General features: G+C 39.4%; 1 protein-coding gene across 2 annotated transcripts; it reads right to left on the bottom strand.

The window, feature by feature from the left end:
• Nucleotides 1–6593: 6593 nt before the first annotated feature.
• Nucleotides 6594–23771, bottom strand: LOC101858918 (18S rRNA aminocarboxypropyltransferase). Of its 2 annotated transcripts, none has more exons than XM_005091880.3 (7): nucleotides 23469–23771; nucleotides 17332–17480; nucleotides 15698–15890; nucleotides 14835–15028; nucleotides 9970–10149; nucleotides 7691–7760; nucleotides 6594–6954 (listed from the first exon to the last, which is right to left on the bottom strand). In XM_005091880.3, exons 2-7 carry the CDS (start codon nucleotides 17477–17479, stop codon nucleotides 6699–6701), a joined length of 1041 nt encoding a protein of 346 aa, XP_005091937.1. In that variant the 5' UTR covers nucleotide 17480; nucleotides 23469–23771; the 3' UTR covers nucleotides 6594–6698. The 2 variants fall into 2 exon arrangements, with proteins under 2 accessions (XP_005091937.1, XP_005091936.1); XM_005091879.3 differs by having other exon boundaries at nucleotides 23573–23771.
• Nucleotides 23772–23820: the final 49 nt, after the last annotated feature.

Raw genomic sequence — 23820 nt, 5'->3', positions numbered from 1 at the left:
GGGGCAAAAATGTTATTAATTTTTTCAATGCTTGCTCGAATTTGACTCCAAACTCGTTATCAGCATGAAATTTCCCATGATCGTGATGCTAAACAAACACCATGCTGATTAAATTTTTAATATTAACTGCAGGAACCCCCCCCCCCTCCCCTGCATCCTGGGTCTGCTGTATAAAAGTTTACTTTTACTTTTTCACCCTATGTTGCCATTGAGAGTCGAGGGAAGACGTACCTGTAATTTTCTGCGGTAGTTGATGTCTATATTTGCTTGGTTATAGAGAAAACTCTCCTTGTCTTTTAAAGAAACTGAAAAAGGGTCCAAAAACTTTACCTTCAATTTTCTCAAAGCAGCATTTTTCGGGATAACCCCCTTGTGCTTAAAAGCGATCATAATAGCTTCTTACTTCCCTCGACTCCATCAATTCATTTTTCGCGCGGCCTACCCCTTCCTTTTTTGTTTTGTTTTGGTAAGTGGGTTTTACAGCAGCCAGCGCAACTGCATAATGTCATATGAGCGCACGGGACACACATTAAAATGAAACATTTTCAGTATTGTAGGAATTAATTTTGAATTTTGTCCTGGTGGTGGCCAAAGCCTACTCTTATAATCGATTTAACGACCACCAAGGGATCTTGAATGTGTGCAACTTGCACACTGAACCTCCCCGACTTTTTCACCTTTATCCGAGAAGGCTAGGTGTTCGATCATACCTATCCTAAGATAAGGAGCCAGGAGTAGCAGTAGAAAGAATCAAGAGCCCAGAGAAGGAGTTGAAAAGGGGGGAGGGTAGAAAGCGGAGATGAAAGCAGATGACAGAACATGATTAGAAAGCAGGAAAGGAAGGAAGGAGAAATTCTAGATAAGAAAATTATCTGTTGTTGTCAAATCGGGGACATTGAATGAGAGGCACACACCGAACCTCTAGGCCAATTTTTTCTCTCCCCCCCCCCAACCCCAAAAAGTGCCTTGTTAGGCCAACACTTGATTACCCCCGCCATCCATCCCCCCCACCTCTTCCTTCGTAGTCCAAGTAGGCCTACTTGGTGTTACAGGCTCTCAAGGCTGACTGGGATTGGGTGACATACGTAACATTTGGCCAAACCATCTGTCTGTTTTCCTATGAAATGCAGGCAGGACTCCATGCCAATTGTGTTTCTTATAACCTCATTTTTTTTTCGTAATTTCACTAGAATTTGGAGGTGCCAAAATTATATGTCTGTGCAAAGCAATTAAACGAGAGAAAGAGAATTTCTGAGCACGAATTTACCAACATTCAAGATTCAATTTCAGTGAAATGTAGAAGAAACCAAAGATATTCCACACATGACCAGCAAGAGGCATTGCAAACAGAGAGTTAAGAGAGGGTTCCCCATTCTTTGTTGGCACAAAGAGAGAAAGACCAGCAAAGCTCATGAAACATGTTAACAACCATCTAATTCTAAGTAAAATACAAAGAGGGAGAATATCTCTTATATAATTTGTTTAAATTATTAATTTTAAAATCTGCAAAGTATAAAGAATAATGTAATAAAAATTTGTCAAGCACCATGCAACAAAAGAACATTCATTTCCATGGTAGTCACATCATGACCATGCTACTAGCACTATCCACAGCCATTCAATTTCGACTTCAATCTGCCTGTTTGTGAAAAGGAAGAACCAAACTGTGTTGCTACTTGGTAATGGTTTAAAAAATATATTTTTGTATTATTTCTGAGAATTATCTTTCTTTTATAAAATTATAATATTATTTAATTATAACACATATATCGTCGGCGGAGAATTCTAACCGTCCAACTCCGATTTCGTAAATTTTGCAGGAGAGACAAAAAACTGAATTCAAAGGCTCCTATGGGGATTTACTATCTTTAAATGCGCTAGACTGGAATACATGACTCTACTATTAAGTATTTAAAACAAAATTGCCGAAATTTTATTATTTTAAGTGCTAAACCAGAGTTATACGGATAGACCGCTCAGTTTTGGATTTCTAACCGTCCAAGTGTCGACGAACGAATTGTTCGTTTAGAATTCTCCAACCCGGCGGGGACGCCACGCGCTTCGTTACGTCTAACTCAGTCATCGTAACACGTTAGTGTTACCGAACAACTCGAAATGACTACACTTGCAATCAATCCAACAGGAAGCCTACTATAAAAGTTCTAATTAGTACTACATAGTACTGTAGATCTAGAATCTAACAATAATACTGTTTCATTATATCTAAAACTGAACGTCGCACTTTATTTCCACATAATTCTAATTAGGCAATGGGCTTGTCGACAGATTGAGTGCGTCGTTAAGTTTTTACTATAAAGCTACTAGATCTATTTGATCCTCCATTCTCAAGGAAATTGTGAGAAGGATTGGTTTCTTGTCTAGCTACAAGAGAGAGAAAGAGAGAGAGAGAGAGAGAGAGAGAGAGAGAGAGAGAGAGAGAGAGAGAGAGAGAGAGAGAGAGAGAGAGCGAGCGAGCGAGAGCGAGAGAGAGATTGAGAGAGAGAGAAGGGGGGGGGGGACTGAGAGAGAGAGGGGGGGGGGAAGGGGTCTGAAAGAGAGAGACAGAGAGAGAGAGAGAGAGAGAGAAACAGAGAGAGAGAGAGAGAGAGGGGGGGGGGGGGGCAGAGAAGAATTTCCGTATACGAATTGTCTTCATGGAGCTTCTTTTATGGCTAATTTTTCCTGTTTGAAGTACAGATTCTGTCGCAGTGCTTGCTCTCTAGTCACTAGCATAATAGGTCTTTCATTTATCATTTTCCTCCATGTTTTCCTGTCCTCGGTTATTTCTTCACAGATGCTGACATCTACTCCAAGCTTAGATAATCTGTTTTTGCAGATGTCTTTGTACCTCAGTTTTGTCCATGGAGAAATTGCTTCGGAATCCGGTTGTCGTCCATTCTCTTGACATGGCCCAGCCATCTCAATCTTCTTAAACTTAAACACAGGATTATTCGTAGGGTTGATTCATTATGAGCGACAATAGCAGCATCACCGGCAAAGAAAAGGTCTCGTATTCTTGTTTGGTTTGTTGATTTTGGTCTTGGCTCAAAGTCGAGCAAGAATGAAAAGCGACCCATCAGTTCTCCAATGGAAGAAACTGAAATGCTTCTAACTCTAAAAACATGGTTTAACTTGGTTGGAAGACTCTAGAAGTAATATGATTTTTTTAAAGCTCAACTAAACCTCATATAATGCATCCCCAACTAATGTATGGCCTAATTAAATAACACATTTTACATAGAAAGTCATCAAGATGAGGTATGCCATAGCAGCATCCAGTGTCAACAGGAATGAATTATCCTCTTGTCCAAGCACCATTATGAGGCTTTAAAATGCTCTACCCAATGAAGCTAAAGCTCTGGTTGGCTAAAAATAAACTACATAAACCAAAACACAATACACTGCATATCAAATTAGACTTAACCGTGGGTTTTGACTTGCGCACTGGTGACGTACTCAATTCTAGATTGTCATAGAACTTGTGGTAGTCAGATGGCACAACATACTTCATTTCTTGCATGTGTTATTAAAGTTCTCTATGGACGAATTACACTTTCTACCCTGATACAGAGGCAGTCCCTTCATGTCTTTACGGAGAATGTCTGTGGACTCGCCACGCTTCAAAGGCAGATGTGACCAGTCATCATCAAATCTCAGTTTGTATTTAATTTGACCATCTGGTGTGTAAACTCTGGTTGGTTAGTTTGATGAAATCAGACAAGATACAATGAGTCAAATACTTGACTACATATGGCTTCACTTTCCTACTTTCTTCCATTAGCCTGACATAATCAGTTGGGTAGTAGATGTGCTGTGAGCACTGTCCAACTCCATCTGTGTATAGCCCTTCTCCAGGAATTTTAATGTTACAGTTTTACCATTGACAGAGCTGAAATGTAACAGTGCAGAACTCATTGTGACTTTGCAGTTCTGATACAACCACATCCATCTGAATATAATGATCTGGAGTCAAATCAGATGACAAAAAATCAGCCACACAAGGAGCAAATTTATTTGCAGTCAGAGCACCTTCGCATTCATTTGAGACATAACATACACAGTCCTTGCTCTCTAGTTCATACTGTGAAATTGTGTACATTCAATTTCGTCTTGTAGTACAAAGCAGAAGCATTGGTGCGTGGATATAGCAGAACTGATTGCTGGTCCATTTTGATATACATGTATTTGATTTTGGGGCTGCCCATGCATTTTTCCTTGTCTATTGTCTTTTTTGTATGCTCCCTCTTCCACATTCCCCTCCTCAAAGCCCACACCTATCTTTTCGAGGATGGAACCATGACAGGTTCATAGCATTGATCTTCTCTTTAAACTTGAAGGTAGAAAGTACCCCCCCCCCCCACTCATACTTTTCTTTACACAAACGGCGGTACACTGCCTGTAAGCTCTGGAAAACAGGTTCCAAGTATAACTTTCTGGAGTCTTTCGGCAATAGTGAGACGGCAACTTGGGCAGATCACAAAGAAACTGTTTAAGTACCTTTGATGCTGTAGTCTCCTCCCTAACCCTTTTTCTCTGAACTGGAACCTCACCCTCTGCTACACCCAATCCACCTGTGAGAACAATGTGAACACACTAGTAACAAAGTACAGGACTTAAGAAGAAAACCGTGCACTCTTTGACTCTGGCCCCATTCACTCGCAGATGGTACTTCATGGACCACGATCTTCTGCTTTCTCTCTCCTTTTTCTCCACAGGCTCGACACAGTCAACCAACCCTTTAACAAAAGCAACCTTTTCTGATTTTACATTTATTTAAAATCAAACGCCTCCATCAGAGCAAAACTTTATCGCCGTGATCCACAATGGCGAGCTACCTAAACGAGTTAGATGGTTAGAATTCTTCAGTCACCGAAGCCAGTCGGAATATACGGTTAGAATTTCTCTTTAAAACAAGACTTTTGTTTGTCAAAATCGTTCTAGATTTTAATAGGACGTAGCCATTCGTCATATCGATCTATTTTAAGGAAAAAAGAATTTTATTTATAATCAAACGCCTCCTTCAGAGCGTAACGTTATCGCCGTGATCCACAATGGCGGACTACCTAAACGAGTTAGACGGTTAGAATTCTTCAGTCACGGAAGTCAGTCGGAATATACGGTTAGAATTTCTCTTTAAAACAAGACTTTTGTTTGTCAAAATCGTTCTAGATTTTAATAGGACGTAGCCATTCGTCATGTCGATCTATTTTAAGGAAAAAAGAATTTTATTTATAATCAAACGCCTCCTTCAGAGCGTAACGTTATCGCCGTGATCCACAATGGCGGACTACCTAAACGAGTTAGACGGTTAGAATTCTTCAGTCACGGAAGTCAGTCGGAATATACGGTTAGAATTTCTCTTTAAAACAAGACTTTTGTTTGTCAAAATTGTTCTAGATTTTAATAGGACGTAGCCATTCGTTATGTCAATCTATTTTAAGGAAAAAAGCAATTCGAGAAAATTTGGATTTAGACGGTTAGAATTCTCTGCCGACGATATGTATTGTCCTTAACCCTATCCGTACGCCCTGGGGTCATTTTGTACCCCCTGGGTTGTATTCTTCAAATTTAAGAATACTTTTAGAACAAAGATCTCTTTGAAACTTTCAGCATTTCTCAAAAAATCATTTTGACACACTGCCATGCAAAGCTCAGATCGGATTAACGAGTAAAGGATACGATAGTAAAACACGACGCACGGATAGGGTTAATAATCACTGCCCAGTCAGTAAGTTGTAATTGTCGGTGTTTTAAGCCCCCATTCACACAATGAAGAACATCTGGAAGGCGAGCTGCTTCGACCTTGCCCATCAGGACCAACCAGGGTAAACAAGGATACAACATCTCAGTGGACAAGCCGAAATACTCTCTAACAAAAACTTCAAACATGGAATAATTAAACTCATATCATTTGCAAACAAGGGTGAAGAGCTTAGTACCATGCCACTAGCATCTTCTGCATACAAAGGCCTAGAGCTTAACCACTATGCCACTGACTCTAGTACCAGTGCCAGTGGGCTTCTCTTTATCATAAACAAACAAGCATAGTGAATTTTCTGCCTGCATCAGTAGTCTTGTGGTTAGGCTACTGGTTTCATATAATTGTGAAATAAGAGTCTGGGGTTTTGAGGCTCAGGCCTGATGTTGTGTCCTTGGGAAAGGCACTTTACAAGAATTTTCCTCACTTCACTCGGGTGTGAATGGGCATCCCATCCCGCCTGTATGTTTCCAAGGAAGTTGAAATTGTTTCAGAATGTTATCAGGTCTGCTGGGGTGATAATATAGATTGTAAAGCGCATAAAGCTCGCTGTTGAGCAGGAATTTGCGCTATACAAATGACATCTATATATCCTTTTACACTATAAAGTCCCTTTTCCTTTCATAATAATATATATAATTATTATTATTATTATTATTATTATTATTTTATATATTATATATATAGTTATGAACGGAAAAAGGGCTTTTCAAAAGCTTAACTTGTCACTTTTGTACTGGATACATGAGTGAATTAAATGACACCCCTCCACCCCCCAAAAAACAACAACAACCCAACATCAACAACAAAAAAAACCAACATAGGTACACAATCATCTTCTTTAAAAGCAATTTATTCATCACTGATATCACAATTTATGATTAATAGGATGTAAAAAGCCTCTCAACAAGATATAAAGTCATCCCACATTTTTTGTATGTCACGTGTCTTTTCCTGAGTTGTGCTCTGTACAGTCTACCTTAACACTGTCATTTACATTTCCACATTCCTTTTCTGATTCAGCAGGTTCTAGAGATCTGTCTGGTACATCATCATCACTTTTGTGGGAATCTGAGTCTTTGACACTGCATTGTTGAGAAAACTCTTCTTCTGCAACATTTCCAACAGCTTCATCGGAATCTGGCTCACTTTCGCTTGAACTGCTGTCTTCTGAGTCACTGCTCGTTTCTTCATACCTGCGAAAAAAAAAAAAAGTAAAACAATTTTTTAAAAAGATAACAGTCACGGTCAAAGAGCATGATGGTTGACTGAATGATCAATGTGAAAAAGCCCATTGCCAGACTTTATACCTGTTTGCTTTCGGCAAACCCTTCCTAATTTCTTAGAATACAAAATGTTTACTCTATAACAACAGCCCCCCCCCCCCCCCCCAACAAACGCACAATATGATTTCATGCTGTTTTGTCTAATGTTAACAGTCATTAATAGGAACAATAATTCACAATAATTCTTTTGCATTCAAAAGTCTCAGTATGCATTTTTTCAAAACTGCAGACTGGACCTCTCATTTTCTGTTTTAACGTATACACTATTGCCCCCCCCCCCCTCCCATTTGACAGTTTTAAAATTTAAAGTAAATGCTAAAAATGCATATTACACCAGGCAAAATATTGGTTCCCGTTTGACAGAGAGATTTTAATATTTAAACTAAACGCATACTACACCATACAAGTGTCTTCATGCCGATATCTAAATTGTAATGGCAAGGCTTCTTGCTTTGCACACAAAGATACTTAGTTCATCAAGTTCCTCTGTCTTTCTTCAGGGATGCTGTATCCCACTCGTCCCAAGATGGTCCTGAAAGGCAACTTCAAGGCAACATTCCTCCTCCTGACAGATCTAAATAGTGCAGATGGGGGCATAAAACATTTACTACAACTACAACTATCCCAAGTGTCTTGTCAAACTAACCTTGAGGTTTGTGAAAGTGACGGTTTGTTTGGGTTGCACACTTCCACATCTGGGTCAATGTCTGTCCAATCTAAACGACGAAAAAAGGGACAAAAAGGTCAAAGATTATATAATTCTCTGATGCAACCCTGCAATATACACGCAAAAACCTTGAAATTTTGTGTATGCTAACAGTTAACATCAATTTATAACAATAAACCCTAATCTATACAATCCTTGATTTTATAAAGGCCATTGGCCTTTACGGAAAATTGTAAATACATATATTTTGATTTTAAGCAGATGACCATTTTTAGATATTTATTTTACCTCAAGTTTTTACATTTTAAAATCTGATCCTTGACCTGAACCTAGCCGTGCAATGAAATGTTGTGAAAGCAACCAACTTATGTTTCGCGCGCTCATATGACCTTATGCAGTTGTGAGCACCGTAAAACCCCTACTAAAAAAACAACAACAATCATCTATACAAGGGTGAATGTATAAGATGACACTCACAGACTATGGTCATCAATAAAATCTTTTTGAGACGAAAAAAACTTACAAATGTGAAAACCTTATGCAAAACATGACATCTGAAGGTGATTTTAAACTTCAATTTTCAGAATTGTAACCGTACTGACTCTATCAGAATACGGTAGACCACCGTGAACAGAGACATTAAGCAACCAGGGCGCTGATCTTATCTGAGCTGTCAATGGAAGGGAAGCGTGTTGGAGGTTTACATACATTTTCAACCTTGAGTCAAGACACTGAAGATCAAGGATTTTACAGATGTATAGCAACTTTGGTAAATCTGTCATACTTGTAGCAGCATTTAAAAATACCCTTCAAGGAGAAACCTAGTCTTCTTTTCCTGCGAAAATCCTTTTCAGTGCTGCTATTGACCAATAAAGTTGACCTGCTTAGCTCTTTATATTTGCACTGTCACCAATATCTTTGCACCATAGTCAGTCTAAGTGGTCCAAATACAGTAGTCTCCGCCTAAGATCCCACCGCTTACGATCCCGGTTCGCTTAAGATCCCGCTGTTTTACGAAAACAGAATTTTTACTATACAAAAGTCACCCTTAAGATCCCGCTCTGATTCACTCTGAAGGTCTACATTCGGCTAAGATCCCGCATTTCAGATCATGATTTGCGGAACAAAACCCCGGGCGGGACAGCCAATCAAACAAGAGTGAAAAGTTGAGATCAATAAACTGTCCGTCGCGTCAAAGATCAGCCATTATCGTGAATGTGATCACATACGCGTTGTAAAACTCGATGAAGTGATACAATCTTTGCCCCAGACGGGATCGCACTGGGGTGTGAACTGACCGACACGTTTGTTTTCCCCACGCATCACACTCACACCTGAGCTCTTCCCCTAAACTTACAACACTCGCTGGGTGGGTAGGGCCAACACGTTCCCTCCAGGCGGGATCACATCGAACTGTGAACTCTTCCCTGACCATTGCAGCAGTTGTGTGTACTCCCGAATTTGCGAGACAGACTGAATTTTAATTGGTGTGTTCACAACGTAATGGTGTGTAACGACAAAGGCGGTGGGGGGGGGGGGGGCACGGTCAGAGATGGAAAGCTATAAATTTTCGACAGGTACAGTGTAAAGGGGAGGGGCAACTGGATAAGTGTAGATCTTGTGACTCATCATAGGATAACAAGTGAAAATAGCACGCCTCATCCCACTATGCACTGTGATAGATCATCAAAGTTAACCACTCTTAGCTCGCCATATGCCATAAACCCACCTAGGGGTCACGTCAGTTCCATTTAGAGCGGAGAGAGACCATTTTACCGATTGTGAGCCTTAACATGGTTCACCATAGATTCTTCCTTGGGTTCGTCGGTTAAGATCCCGGTTCGCCTAAGATCCCGCATTTCCTTGCTCTCGAGCACTGGGATCTTAGGCGGAGACTACTGTATATACAACACTCCTATCATTGACCTCCATTAGCTCTGGAGTTACCACCATCAATATGAGCTACTCAGTCATTGTCAGGTACCTGTGAGATAATAACATAATTTTGTAAGTCCACACACAAACATGCACACACACGCATGTGCACACCCATATACACACACTCTTCCCTCACACATCCTCTCTTCCACACACATCCGTGCACGTAAACAGGTGAGTGTGTACGTGTGAGTGTGTTGATATGAGTGTGTATTTACCATGCAGTAGCAAATTTCACTTTGTGAAGATCAATAAATTTTTTTATCCTATCTTACCTTAACTGGCAGCATGGGAAATGTTAAAATCCGTCAGAATCATACCTGTTTGCTTGTTTTTTCTGCTGGCCTCTTCAATTTCAGCCAGTATCCTCTGCTGAGCTTCCACCACCTCTTTACTTGAAGAACACGCTGCATAGCTGTCTAGAAACTCCTGATTCAAAGTGTAGAAGGAAGATCCCCACTTAAACTTTGACAGAATGTGTTCAGCCTCTGCAGGAAAGCCTGTGGACAATCAAAGCCATAGAATGGTTTCATAACAGAGAAAAAGACAAGAGTAAGATGTACAGAACTTTTCAACCTTCTTGCTATTGTTGAATAATCCCCACTACAGAAGTTGATAATATTGTAATCAATTTTAAGACAATGAAAATTATGATTTATTAAATGAAGTGAAAAGTGAAAGGCTTAAAATTAGACAAATATATTTATCAGTAAGTCAGTCAGAGTGGAATAGGAAAAGGGCGAGTAACAGGTAACGAAATTAACTATGATGGAACAGTTCTTCATACTATTCATAGGTGCTCATCAGACATTCAAAATGAAAATTTTTAAAATCTGCTCAATCATCAATCCTGCAATAAAAAGTCATTTTCCTGTTATTGTTAAAAAACACACAGCAGTTGATAAAACATATCATGCACCAGTGGTTTTGTGATAGATAATAGTATCATGCAACAATACATTATCATTGTGTAATGTTCTCACCATCATATATGGAACTTGACAGTCCATAAGGTTGTGATTTTATTTTTTAAGCTTGTCTCACCTAAACTCAAACTAGACTACATCATCATCATTGCCTCAGGATATAGGCCACAAACAAACACTTTCCACCATTCCCTATCCCCGGCAAGTCGTTTGATGTCACTCCATGTCTTCCCATTTTTCTGTACATCCATTTCCGTGACTCTTCTCCTGGTTCCACGAGGTCTTAAACTAGACTACACTACATAATATCTCTTTCTGATGACATGTGACAGAGAAAAAACAACATGCTGTTAGTTCTGAGTTAGTAGGCCTAGGTCCTTGAAAAAGATTTGGGTGACCTTATTTAGGCCACATATGGCCTAAATAAGCTAAACCCCCCTCCCTTACCTTATTTGGGCCACATATGGCCTAAATAAGCTAAACCCCCCTCCTTTACCTTATTTAGGCCACACCTGTGGCCTGAATAAGCTAAACCCCCCTCCCTTACCTTATTTAGGCCACACCTGTGGCCTAAATAAGCTAAACCCCCCTCCGTTACCTTATTTAGGCCACATATGTAGTCAAAATAACCAAACCAATGTAAAGCATTGTTTTCTTTACAAGTTAAATTATTATCTCTTTAAAACTCTTCACATCCATTTTCCTTCACAGCCGTATCGTACATGACATGTGATGTAGAATCAATTTAAGGTCCTTGGAAAGGTGACCAGAAAATAACAAAATTATTTTATGATCTTCACTTGCACTTGCAATTTTTTGGACAAATTAAAGTCTACCTAATTATATTTTCCCCCCTCATTTTTCTTCACTATAAATGACAACTGGCATGTATTGTTTTCAGTTATTATCAAGAAAGTGGATAGGCGGACTACGGGGTCTATCTAGCCAAAAGGATAGGTGGACCCCGGGGTCTACCTAACAAAATGTTAGGTTTTAGGATGTGAACCCCGGAGTCAGCGTAGTGAAATACGTAGATCTAGGTTTAACTAAGGATCGGTGGACCCCGGGGTCAACATAATGAAATAAGTAGATCTAAGTTTATTATATAATAGGACTGGCGGAGCCCGTGGTCAAAGTAGTGAAATTATAAGTAGACATAGGTTTAATTAAGGATTGGAGGACCACGGGGTCAATGTAGTGAAATCAGTAGATCTAGGTTTAATTAAGGATTGGTGGACCCTGGGGTCAATGTAGTGAAATAAGTACATGTAGATAGATCTAGGTTTAATTTTAAGGATTGGTGGACCCTGGAGTCAACGTAGTGAAATAGGTAGGTTTAAGGTGAACCCCAGGGTCTACCTAACGAAACACTAGTTAGGTTTTAGAATAGGTGGATCCTGCGGTCACCGTAGTAAAATAAGTAGGTTTAATCAAGGTGTCCCGGGGGTCCACCAATCCTTAATTAAACCTTCTTAATCCTCTATGGCCTTGGTGACTCCGGGTTCCACCAATCTTTAAAGAAACCTACTTATTTCACTGCGGTGACCCCAGGGTCCACCTGTCCTAAAACCTAGTACCAATCCTTACTTAAACCAAACCTTATTTCACTACGGTGACTCCGGGGTCCACATCCTAAAAAAACCTAGTATTTCGCTATGCAGACCCCGGAGTCCACCTATCCTCTACAGGACTATACTATTATTATCAATTTGCAATTTTCATTGATTAGCATTTTTGTTTAACCCTAACTCTGGCAAGTGGTTTCAACAGGAATGGCAGGGCCAGTCAGCCAAAACGTGCACATGCTTTACAAATCAAATTTATGGACTTGCATCAAATAAAAACCCAACAAAAGTATATATTTTCTGAAAGATAATTGAATGAACTTTTATATTTTGCCCTTGAACATATGATTTTATTTTATTTTCAAGGGGTTATGTAACTTTGAAATCCAAGATGGCTGACATAAAAAATTTACATGCTCATTAGCATATTCACCAATCTAATGTATTTCTTGTTATAAAAAATGTGAGATAGCAGAAATATGGGTTTTTCAATTACCTTTCAGAAAATGTATAGTTTTATAGGTTTGAGAAGAACAGGTAATGAGTTACGACTGTTTCAATTTGTCATGTGGTCTGTTTCGAGCGCAGCTGATACTCGCTAATTTTATACCAAACTCAACATAAAAACACTCTAAGTACAACCATGTGGTTTTCAGCAATCTGCTGGTAGTCTGTAATAATTAGTATAGCAAAAGGAACCTACTTTACTCTATAGCTCTCCTTTTTCTGCCCCTATTAGACTCCCAAAGTAGTAGAATCTAGAGTTCCATTTGAAAGAGAAGTTGGGGCAGGATGAGAACTGGTAATGTATCCCCATTGTCTGTCAGATCTAATCCCAATCTTGAATGAACACCAATAAATCCACCACTAACAGTGTCTGAATTACTTTCCCTAGTCAATTCACTTTCAAATGTATCCAAAAAAGGTCGATTTTTGGCCATTTTAGACCCACACAAGTGATAGATCTACACTGGCATTAGTGGCTTGTGACCTGATCAACAAGCTTTCAAAACATCCCTCTGTTTTGAAAGCAAAATACTCTTCTCCTAAGCCAGAATGGTAGAAATATTCTGATTGGTTGGAGGTTAGCCTTTTAGCCAATCAGAAATCACTTTAGGAAGCCCCAAATATTTAGTTGGAAGGCAGAAGCAGCAGTTTACTATATGGTCCTATGAGATCGGCCCTGCCAGTTTCATGGCAGGAAATGGGCCAATCTAATCGGCCCTTGCCAGAGTTAGGGTTAAATATAATATTGAATCAGAGTGCAGGGGAGACCGAGGCGCCCGGTTAATTCGGTGGTCGGCTTTTGTAGATCTATGCATTTTTTACGGAAAGCCGTATTACCTAACCCAATTACTAGATCTATTAATGTTGTGAAAACTTCAACCTCTACAGCTCAGGCGTCAAAAGATGCTGGTAAATAATAATAGATCTACGTCCTGAAGTTTCATAATTTATTTTTATACAGAATAACACAGTACACAGTCAGTAGTTTTTATTTCATCGAGTTATAAAAATGGCCTTCGTATAAAAATTGCCTTCGTATAAAAATTGCCTTGTTTTCAGAAGCAAGTTTTAATAGTTTTAGTTCTACCTAATCGATTTTCATGCGAATTCAATCATTTTGATGATCTTTCTTTTCCTTTTAAAAAGATGTAGATCTAGGCCTGTCGGATGTAGCAGTGCGAATAGCACTGAGTTGTTTAGATCTAGATCTAGACCCATCAAAACACGAGGCTTCGTGGCCGATCACAAAAGTCTACAGGGCTTATCGAGGCCGATTCGCCCTGCCGCGAGCACGTTCACTAAACTGCCTACTAGATAGAATCTACTACCAAATATTCTCTACACGATCTTTACTACTACTACTACTAGGCTTACTAGCCTACATGTACTACTACGAGACAGTACGAGAGAGTGTCACTCAGGCAAAGATAGTGTAACTTTGACTCAGCCACGTAGTATACACGCTTTTTATACCCCAAATTTAACCCGAAAGTCCATTCGGAGGATTTGACCTTTTCACTTGACCAAAGTGTGCCAAAATGGTAGCCTAGCTTTTGCCCCTCCATGAAGGAAAAATCCGGCCCTCATTCAAACCATTGGAATTGAGCAAAATTTTGCGTTTTGTGCTTTGTTCTTTACAATATTCATTATGGTTATGATTTATAAGTTGTACACTGAGGCAAAACCATACTAAATGAGAAAGGTGCACCATTATGAAAGTGGAATGAACTCAGTTGCCTGAAAAGGGTAGTTTGAACATGTGTGGCCTAAATAAGCTAAACCCCCCTCCCTTACCTTATTTAGGCCACAGTCCACTGTGGCCTAAATAAGCTAAACCCCCCTCCCTTACCTTATTTAGGCCATATGTGGCCTAAATAAGCACTCCCAAAAGATTTACAAGTAAATGACAGCACTTGGGCGCAATGATGGTGTCAATAAATGAGTATAATCACAGACAATGAAATAACGAAATAAGATGTTTTAATGGTAGACCCTCTCTTCCTGTCTATGAAATATGTATAAAAAAGATGACAAATTCTACCTATTAATATTAAAATGCAACAAGAACATTAATGAAATGTTACATATATATTCATTCACATCCCCTGAAACTACTGATTTAGCTGTCAAACATAAAGAATTTTTGACAAGACTTGTAAAGGTCAGAATTTATTATGAATGCTATACCTGTGATATAGAGTGTAGCTGCAAATGCTTCGACACATGACAATTTACAAGGTCGCCCATAGTTAATTGGATTCGCAGCAACCAGGTAGGGCAGAAGTCGCGCATGGTCACCCTTCATTTTTGCAAACGGTGTCTCTTGAAGCTTTGCCCAACTACAGTCAATGACAGCCATCCCTTGCTGAGCAATAATGTTCCTGGGTGCAAAAAAATGCGGACCATGATCAAGCAATGACAAAGACAACTTTAGGAACTCCAACAAAATACAGCTTAATACGCACATAGCGAAATCTTTTCATTGACGAATTTTATTTATACATTTTTTAAAATACAAAGGCAGTGTGTATAAAAGAAAAAAATTTCGGATGTGATGATCTTTTCCCTATGTGTGTTACACTATGTATGTGCTAGACTGTAGATAACAAATAACTTAGAAAAAGATAAAAATAGAAACAACTATGCAAAACTGTTCATTAATCTAAAAACACCCTATTAGAAAAGACTGCAAGGACTTCAGTTAAAAATACTCCCCCCCCCCCCCCACAAAACTCTCTTCTCTAGCGCGAAAACAATTAACAATATATATTAATTTGGCACAGCATACAATAATACAGATTGTGTCATATTCCTGCTTTGGCATGAGATGGTCACAACATATCAAATCTTTTGCCACAAGCTAGACCTATACTATATTGTGATTCAGTGATCATTACAAAAAATTACAATAGAAATTTAGCATCGGATCGGTAAAAAAACCCCAAAACATCACACTCATCACTGAGCAAGCTTACAAACTAACCGATGGTATATAAAGAATACACTAATAAAACTGGGAATGAAAGCTCAACAGAAAGGCACAGCCATACCTATCCTGTGGAGTGACACATTTCTTCCCAACAGGTGATAAAATGATTCCACCAAATCTGTGACCAAGACGTAAGTTTCGAACAAGGCCCATACGACACAGCTTTCTACCAGTGCACTTCTTTGGATCACAATGCTCCAGATCCCACATGGCCAAAGGTCCTATGGAAGCAATCTGATCCTTTCCACAAGGCTCTGAAAAACAAACATTATAAATGCAAAAATATCTCTGAAAAATAATGCATAAATAAACAGATCACATGCTTAGGAAGCCAGCCCCCAACCTAACAAGACAAAACCTAATATGGAACCCCCAGGGGAAGAGCAAGAGAGAGGGACCGAGATACACCTGTGAGCGAGATCTGGAGGCAAATATACATATAAATAAATAAAGCCCAAGTCGCCGTAAATGAATGTGCCCGATCCACTGCCAGCGGCGCACTGGCACAGCAGTTCCAACTGCGAGCTGCACATTTGGAGATATGGAATTTAAGCATTTTGATGGACTGTTGCTCAAGACACTTATAAATCAGCATTGAATGTGGATTCGAGAGCAGGGTAAAATGCCAATCCGACTTCAAAACCCTTTGCTTGTTCCAAAGACAATATTGAAATATATTTTCTTACAATGGCATAACAACAGGGCACTGACAAGTCCTATGAGACTTTTTTTATGACAAACAACTTTAATTACTTTTCCTCTAACCATAATAATATAGATTCTATCTAAAAAAAAAAAATCTTGACTTGGGACTGAGGAATGTTTGAAAATCAATTGCCAAAACATGTTTGGATTTCAGGACTCACAGATTATAAAAAGCTGAAAATCTGGCAACTCCTGGATCATGCACTAATATTGCTTTTAAGAAATGCTAAATCACAGAACCAGTTTAATCACCTGTGGTTTCATACAATGACAAGCTATCATGATGTATAGTGTGCACTATACTATACAGCACTCATAAAACTTCTTTTTCAGATCATATCCATCGGTATCGCATCAAGCAGTTCAAGTTCATCTAAAAAAAGATGTTTTTCCCCCACCAACATTGGCCCCCAGCAAGATCTGGTCCCAGGGCATTTAGAGGGGATGAAGCCCCTGAAGGAACTGAGAGCACGTACACAGATTTCCGTAAAAACATGGAAGATTTAAAGCACTGCAGAACAGGCCACTTTTTCCCAACCCTCTCAGTGCCCATAGCAAACAAAGTAGTTTTGACACCTTTATTTAAGGTGGAAGAACAGACCAAGTACAAAATTAGTACTGTAAAAAGGGTTGAGCAAAAAGTGTAAAAAGGTTCAGCAAAAATAAATTTAAAAATAAAAATAGCCAAATATAGGTGGAAAAATGTCAGTTTCTTCGATTTCAAAATGTTGAAGAGTGCCTCATTTCCCCATAAACAAGTGATTTTGTAATGACCAAAACTAGAACCTAAGAATCTTTTTATCTTTTACCATTAACAATATAATAATACCAACCTCCACATCTAAAAGTTCAGTAACCCCCCACTGCTACACAACAGAAAAGTGCATTTTTGCCAAATTACAATTATTCAGAGTTAAAAATAGCAACTGACATACTAAAAGTTGACACACAGGTGATAGAATGGAAATTACATTTGCGAAGTAAACAAACCTGTTTCATCTTTATCAAGATCTTTTAATTCTCTATGGGTTTCCCAATCAGAGCTGTGCTTGTTGAGATTTTTTGAACGCCTGTCATGCTTTCTCTGACCAGAACCCTTGGCTTGACTGGCACCTTTGTTGTGGCTTGATTTCTTCATCCTGAGACAAAGAAACACGGTGTGTGCTCAAATTATTATGTTCTTTCGTCATAACTAATGTCCACGATGTTTCCTTGTCTAATACAATCATTTTTATCATGGATGATCGGTGGCCATTTCGGACAATTTTGACTGTGAGGTATGTGTACCAAGACATGTTAATAATTTTTTAAAAACATATTTTAGCAAACACTTTGTGCATCACAGCTTTGGTGTTGGGGAGTAAAAATACTCAAAAACAGCATTCTGATTCTGAAAGTCAAGCTCTGCAGGAAGGTCTCCCCCAGCAATATCTTTCACTCCTGATTAGTCGGGCCCGAGTCAAGAGAGAGAAACTGTAGATGCACAGGAAAAGTTAGAGTCATCCTCATGAGGCAGCAAAACCACTGACTTTGACCAGTGTCCAGTGTGATGAATCATTATAGCACAATTTTTAAATACAGAGGAGTCCGCCTAAAGTGAACACGCTTTTGGATAAAATGAACCGATTTCCGATAAAGTGAACGCCCAAGATGAGTGGAAAGCGAAGAACTGACCGACCATGTCACTGTCGCCATTCTGTGAAAACCAAATTCTTTGCCTCGGGCATAGGCAGACAATGCCACCTCGGCGTTGGCGATGGCAATCTCAATGAGAAAGAAAGACCTCTAGTCTAGGCTTGCCCGCTGTGTTGTCCCCCCACCCCACCTCCACCCTTGACCCATCACTGTGCGTAGCTACTGTTTCTAGGCCTCCACCCTACCAAAATGATTAAAAACTGAACCTCAGATAAAGTGAACACTTTCTTGAGGTCCCAAAGGGTTCACTTTAAGCGGACTCCACTGTATCTGCTTAGTGGATTAGTGTAGGGCCTATGACCCTGCCAAACATTTTTAAAGTGGTTCAGTTTTACAAAGAGAAGTCGATTTTAACTCTTTGGTTTTGAACAATAACAACATTGTGACAATGGATCCTGCTGTCACAGTACTCTGGTCTGTAACAGTAACAGGCTGTCTTTACTGTAGCAGTGTGCGTAACTGTCACGACGGTATTACATTAATCATTAGGCCGCTATTTCCCATCTATCTCACCTTTCATTTAATTGAAAAAGAATATTATTTATAAATAATTAAATGGGTAGTCTCAGTAACTCTCAGATTCAACTCCATGCTCAACTGTTATACATGCTGAAACGAATTAAAAAGACCTATACATTTTTACTTTCACTCCCGCACACAGATGCACTGCTTCGGGAGTCAAACTGCAGGTTTATATCTAAATAATATCTTGCTGTAGATCACACATATATTAAGCTGCCAATATAGCCTCAAATCAATTATTTCCAAGAAAATTTTAAACCTAAATTATGCAAAATATCAAATTAGTGGTAAAAACAAGGCGCCCCTCAAACCCCCGCCCGATTGGTCCGAAGTGTGCAAATTACTACGAAGTGAGTTATGTTTCGTGTCATATAGCTCGATTAAAAACCATTAAAAACTATTAATTTGCGACGGAAATAAAGTTGATTTAAATGTGTTCAGCGCATATTTCATACATAATTATACAGATCTAGATCTAGGCCTACTCTATAGCATTGTAGAAAATGGACACCTGCTGGTAGAATCTAGATCGCTGATGCTCAGAACAGTAAGATTAAGAACGCTGATGCTTGAAATTGAAACACAGTAAACGCAAAGACAATACAGTGGAATCCTGTTATAACGAGACATTGGGGACCGGTGCGAAATGTCCGTTATACCAGGATTCTCGTTATAAGGAATCCAGTAATAAATTCAATGGAAAGAATAAAGTAGGCCTAATCTATGAGTTTGGTGTACTGTTTATTTCTTTTTGTTATCTACCCTGATCATGACATTGTTCAACATGACCTCTACTCTAGGTCTTACTTGATCAAAAATCGAATCAGGTTTCTTTCTCAAGCGCTAGCGATGTTGACAGCATGGCATTGGCGATAAGAAAGAATGCGCTCTGGGCTAACTCGCCCGCTGTGTTGTCCCCCACCCTAGGCCTTCTCAGTCAGGCCCTGTAACTCGGACGTTTGGCTCCGGCATTGAGGGCCGGGGTGGATGACCTTATCTTGATAAGCTCGCCTCGAGACCAGTCCTTATCTTATCGAGGATCAATGTGAAAAGCAACAATTAAATGCGAAAAGCGGCGATAGGCAGATGTTGTAATACTAATACGTATTCAGGTGATGGAACATTTTTGCATTACGCTTTTGCATGCCGATAGTGTAATAGTAATGTGTGTAGTGTGTAGCCGTCTAGTCTGTCTAATCTCCTAGCCTCTTCATTGTTTTAGTGTTTAGCCCAGATTCTAGTTTTCTTTCATCTTGAATGTTATTGTTACTAGAATCTACTGTTACTGTGAAAAAGTTTTCAGCTGACGTCTCAGTTTCAATGCAATGAACCGTGTGAGCAACTTTCAGCGCAATGAAGCGTGTGAGCAACATTTGAACATGGGAAGAAAGTGTAGGGGATGGGGCAGTAGAAGTTATGCCAGCCAAAAGGGAAATGCAAAATAACAATAATATAGATTTCAAAAGATTCGGAAAAAAAGCACAGTGGATCAAAAGTGTTCCGAAATTAATTGTAGAGGATGTCACGGACTATTATATATATACAGTAGTCTCCGCCTAAGATCCTACCGCTTACGATCCCGGTTCGCTTAAGGTCCCGTTGTTTTAGGAAAACAGAATTTTCATATATATACAAAAGTCACCCTAAGATCCCGCTCTGATGATCTAGATCTACATTCGGCTAAAATCCTGCATTTCAGATCATACTTTGCTAAACAAAAACCCGGGCGGGCACAGCCGATCAACCTAGGGTGAAAAGTTGAGATCAATAAACTGTCCGTCGCGTCAAAGATCAACCACTATCGTGAATGTGATCACATACACGTTGCAAAACTCGATGAAGTGATCTAGATCTAGATCTAGATTTAGGGTAAATTTATAGAAACCCTCCCTCTCATAAAGGAAATTATTGCTGCAAATGGTCAAGGAAGAGTTCACGGTTCGATGTGATCCTGCCTAGAGCGAACATGTAGGTCCTACCCACCCAGCGAGTGATGCAAGTTTAGGTGGCAAGCTCAGGTGTGAGTGCGATGCGGGGGGAAAACAAACGCGTTGGTCAGTTCACACCCCGGTGTGATCCCGTCTGGGGCAAACATTGTACGCAGTGGCTATTGTTACGGCGAGCCGTAAAGATAGCCTCCCAGGCTATTTTTACGGCGTGCCGTAAAGATAGCCTCCCAGTGAGTCCCAGGCTATTTTTACGGCGATCCTCGAAAAGCGACCCTACTCAGCCTCTCATGTACGCGACATGCCTCAAAGTATTAGATCTAGGCCTATAGGAGGGGCCGTTCAAAATATAAACTTACACCTCAGAGGGGAAAGGGTGTCTTTGGCTTCTGTAAGAAAAGTGTAAGATTGGTGAGTGGGGAGGTTAACCAAATATGACACTTCTGTGAGATGAACGTTTTGCTCATGACTGGGAAGAAAAGGTAAAAGAAAAAGTGGATAAATGCCAGTAACAAGACCTAGATCTGCATGATCACTGCAGATCCTCGTTGTTGGTTGTTTGTTTGTTTTTTTTAGAGGGGGGGGGGGTTACAAATAATTTTGAAATTATGATGAAAATTCTGATCTTTTGTCTTGATTTCTTTTATTTGTAAGGCACGTACCTATTGCATTGACAAGCACGTATAGTACAGGTATCTTTAAAATAATAATGGAAGTTGAAGATCGGAAAAAGTACTAATATTTAATTGGTGTAGGTGGGGATTGGAGGCAAATGTGAGAAAAGTGGTATTTGGGTTTTTTGTTTTTAAAAAGTCCCCAAAAGTGTAAGATTATATTTGAACAGCCCCATAGGTTTTCCATTTCCTCCTCTTCACCATCATTCTATTCTCTTCTTCATCTTCCTTCCTTCTTCCTTCCTCCACCACCACCTCTTCCTTAATCTTGTCCCCACCATCATCATTCACTCTCTCTTTATCATCACCACCACCATCACCTCCTCGTCATTATCGTTACCATCATCACTGCCACTGCCAGCATCAACATCTCATTCACCAACATTACTACATGTACCACACCCACAAGAAGAGCCGCCATTTTGGAGTTAACACTTTTCGCCTTGGGAATGCCTTTAAAATGTTCCTCCTTCCTTTGCACTCAGCAGATTTTTGATAGAGGTGTAAACATTCTTTTTTGTGTGTTCACAATGATTAATTTATTAATTATTGTGGTGCATTTTCAGGGTACAGGAACACATACATATATATATATTTTTTTACATTCAAATATCAAAATTTTGCTCAGTACGATTGACCATAATATGATCTGTATCTACCATTCCACCAATGTTCATGCAATTTTGTTAGAGAGTAAGAATAGCCTTCGGTTTTTTAAAATTATTGTTTGTTTTCCATGTTGGTGCTGTATCCATTCCATGCACAGAATGCTACACAATTCTGTGATTCCATGGCAACTTTCATATTTTCCAACTTATCAATATTTACTTTCTTCATTATTTCTTATGCCCGCATAATTTTTTTTCCCTAAATATGAATCGGAAAAAGAATCACCCTTGGGGTGAACTGTTCCCCGTAAAAATGGACAGTAATAATATGAGCACATCAGAAAACAAAACACAAAAACTTAAAAAATGCGATCTATTTTATTATTTGAAAGAATCCCACAACAATAAGGTCCTAGATCTAGTAAAGAACATAAAAACATTGAATTGTTTAAGTCCAGAATAAAGACTATAATTATGATAATACTAATAACAGAGGACATTTAATTATAGTGCCTTACACTCGGTTTTAACCAGCTCAAAGTACATGTTTAGTCATTTAGTAAAAGGTAGTATAAAATAACAAATACGGTAGTAGCCTACTAGGCCTACAAGCCAAGACGGAATTTATAAGACTGAAAAACGTGTTCTACGTCTTCAGTTTGTGACCGCCGTAAAAATATCATTTCAGTTTTAAATACAATTTAATCAAACCATATTGACTAGAAAGAACGCATATTGTGGAAGACATAGAGAATCTTGTCAATGCAATAGGTACGTGCCTCACAAATAAAAGAAATCAAGACAAAAGATCAACAAAACTAAAACAGTTGCAAAGTTACCAAGAAACATTAAGAAATTAGATGTCCACCTACAGAATTTTCATCATAATTAAAAAAAAAACAAAAAAAAAACAAAAAAACAACTACGGGGATCTTCAGTGATCATGCAGATCTAGGTCTTGTTATTGGCATTTATCCACTTTTTCTTTTACCTTTTCTTCTCAATCATGAGCAAAACGTTCATCTCACAGAAGTGTCATATTTGGTTAACCTCCCCACTCACCAATCTTACACTTTTCTTACAGAAGCCAAAGACACCCTTTCCCCTCTGAGGTGTAAGTTTATATTTTGAACGGCCCCCCTCCTATACCTCTATAGGCCTAGATCTAATACTTTGAGGCATGTCGTGTACATGAGAGGCGGAGTAGGGTCGCTTTTCGAGGATCGCCGTAAAAATAGCCTGGGATTCACTGGGAGGCTATCTTTATGGCACGCCGTAAAAATAGCCTGGGAGGCTATCTTTACGGCTCGCTGTAACAATAGCCACTGCGTACAATGTTTGCCCCAGACGGGATCACACCGGGGTGTGAACTGACCAACGCGTTTGTTTTCCCCCCGCATCGCACTCACATCTGAGCTCGCCACCTAAACTTGCATCACTCGCTGGGTGGGTAGGGCCTACACGTTCGCTCTAGGCAGGATCACATCGAACCGTGAACTCTTCCTTGACCATTTGCACCAACCTTTATTCCTTTATGAGACGGGAGGGTTTCTATAAATTTACCCTAAATCTAAAATCTAGATCTAGATCTAGATATAGATCTAGATCTAGATTTAGATGTAGCCTAGACTAGGGAACATGAAAACGAAAAGCAAACAACGATTGTAAATCAAATGTATTACCTGGTAAAACTAAGTCTAGTCTAGATCTAGAATCTAGATTCTAGATCTAATAACTGACTGTACTGTTGATGTTGAATAAAGCCGTCGAACCACAGCAGACTCACATGTGCAGATTGCCTCTCGACGACACTGAGTAAGTGGCGAGTGGGCAGGCTCAGTTACTCCGTGAGCTGCTGTCAGCTGAGCTCGGGAACTTTGGCAAAACAGGTGTAGGACCAGAGTCTTGGACCAGAGTGACTAGATCTAGATATCTAGATTCTAGAGTCTAGATCTAGGCTATCTAGTATCTAGTTGTAGCTGACAGTAGGCTTGATTCTACTTTCTTTTTCGCGTGTTTCTGACTTCCGGTTAC

Source organism: Aplysia californica, unplaced genomic scaffold (genome assembly GCF_000002075.1).
Source record: "Aplysia californica isolate F4 #8 unplaced genomic scaffold, AplCal3.0 scaffold00037, whole genome shotgun sequence".
Classification (NCBI taxonomy): Eukaryota; Metazoa; Mollusca; class Gastropoda; order Aplysiida; family Aplysiidae; genus Aplysia; species Aplysia californica.
This window is presented reverse-complemented; position numbering and strand designations above follow the sequence as displayed.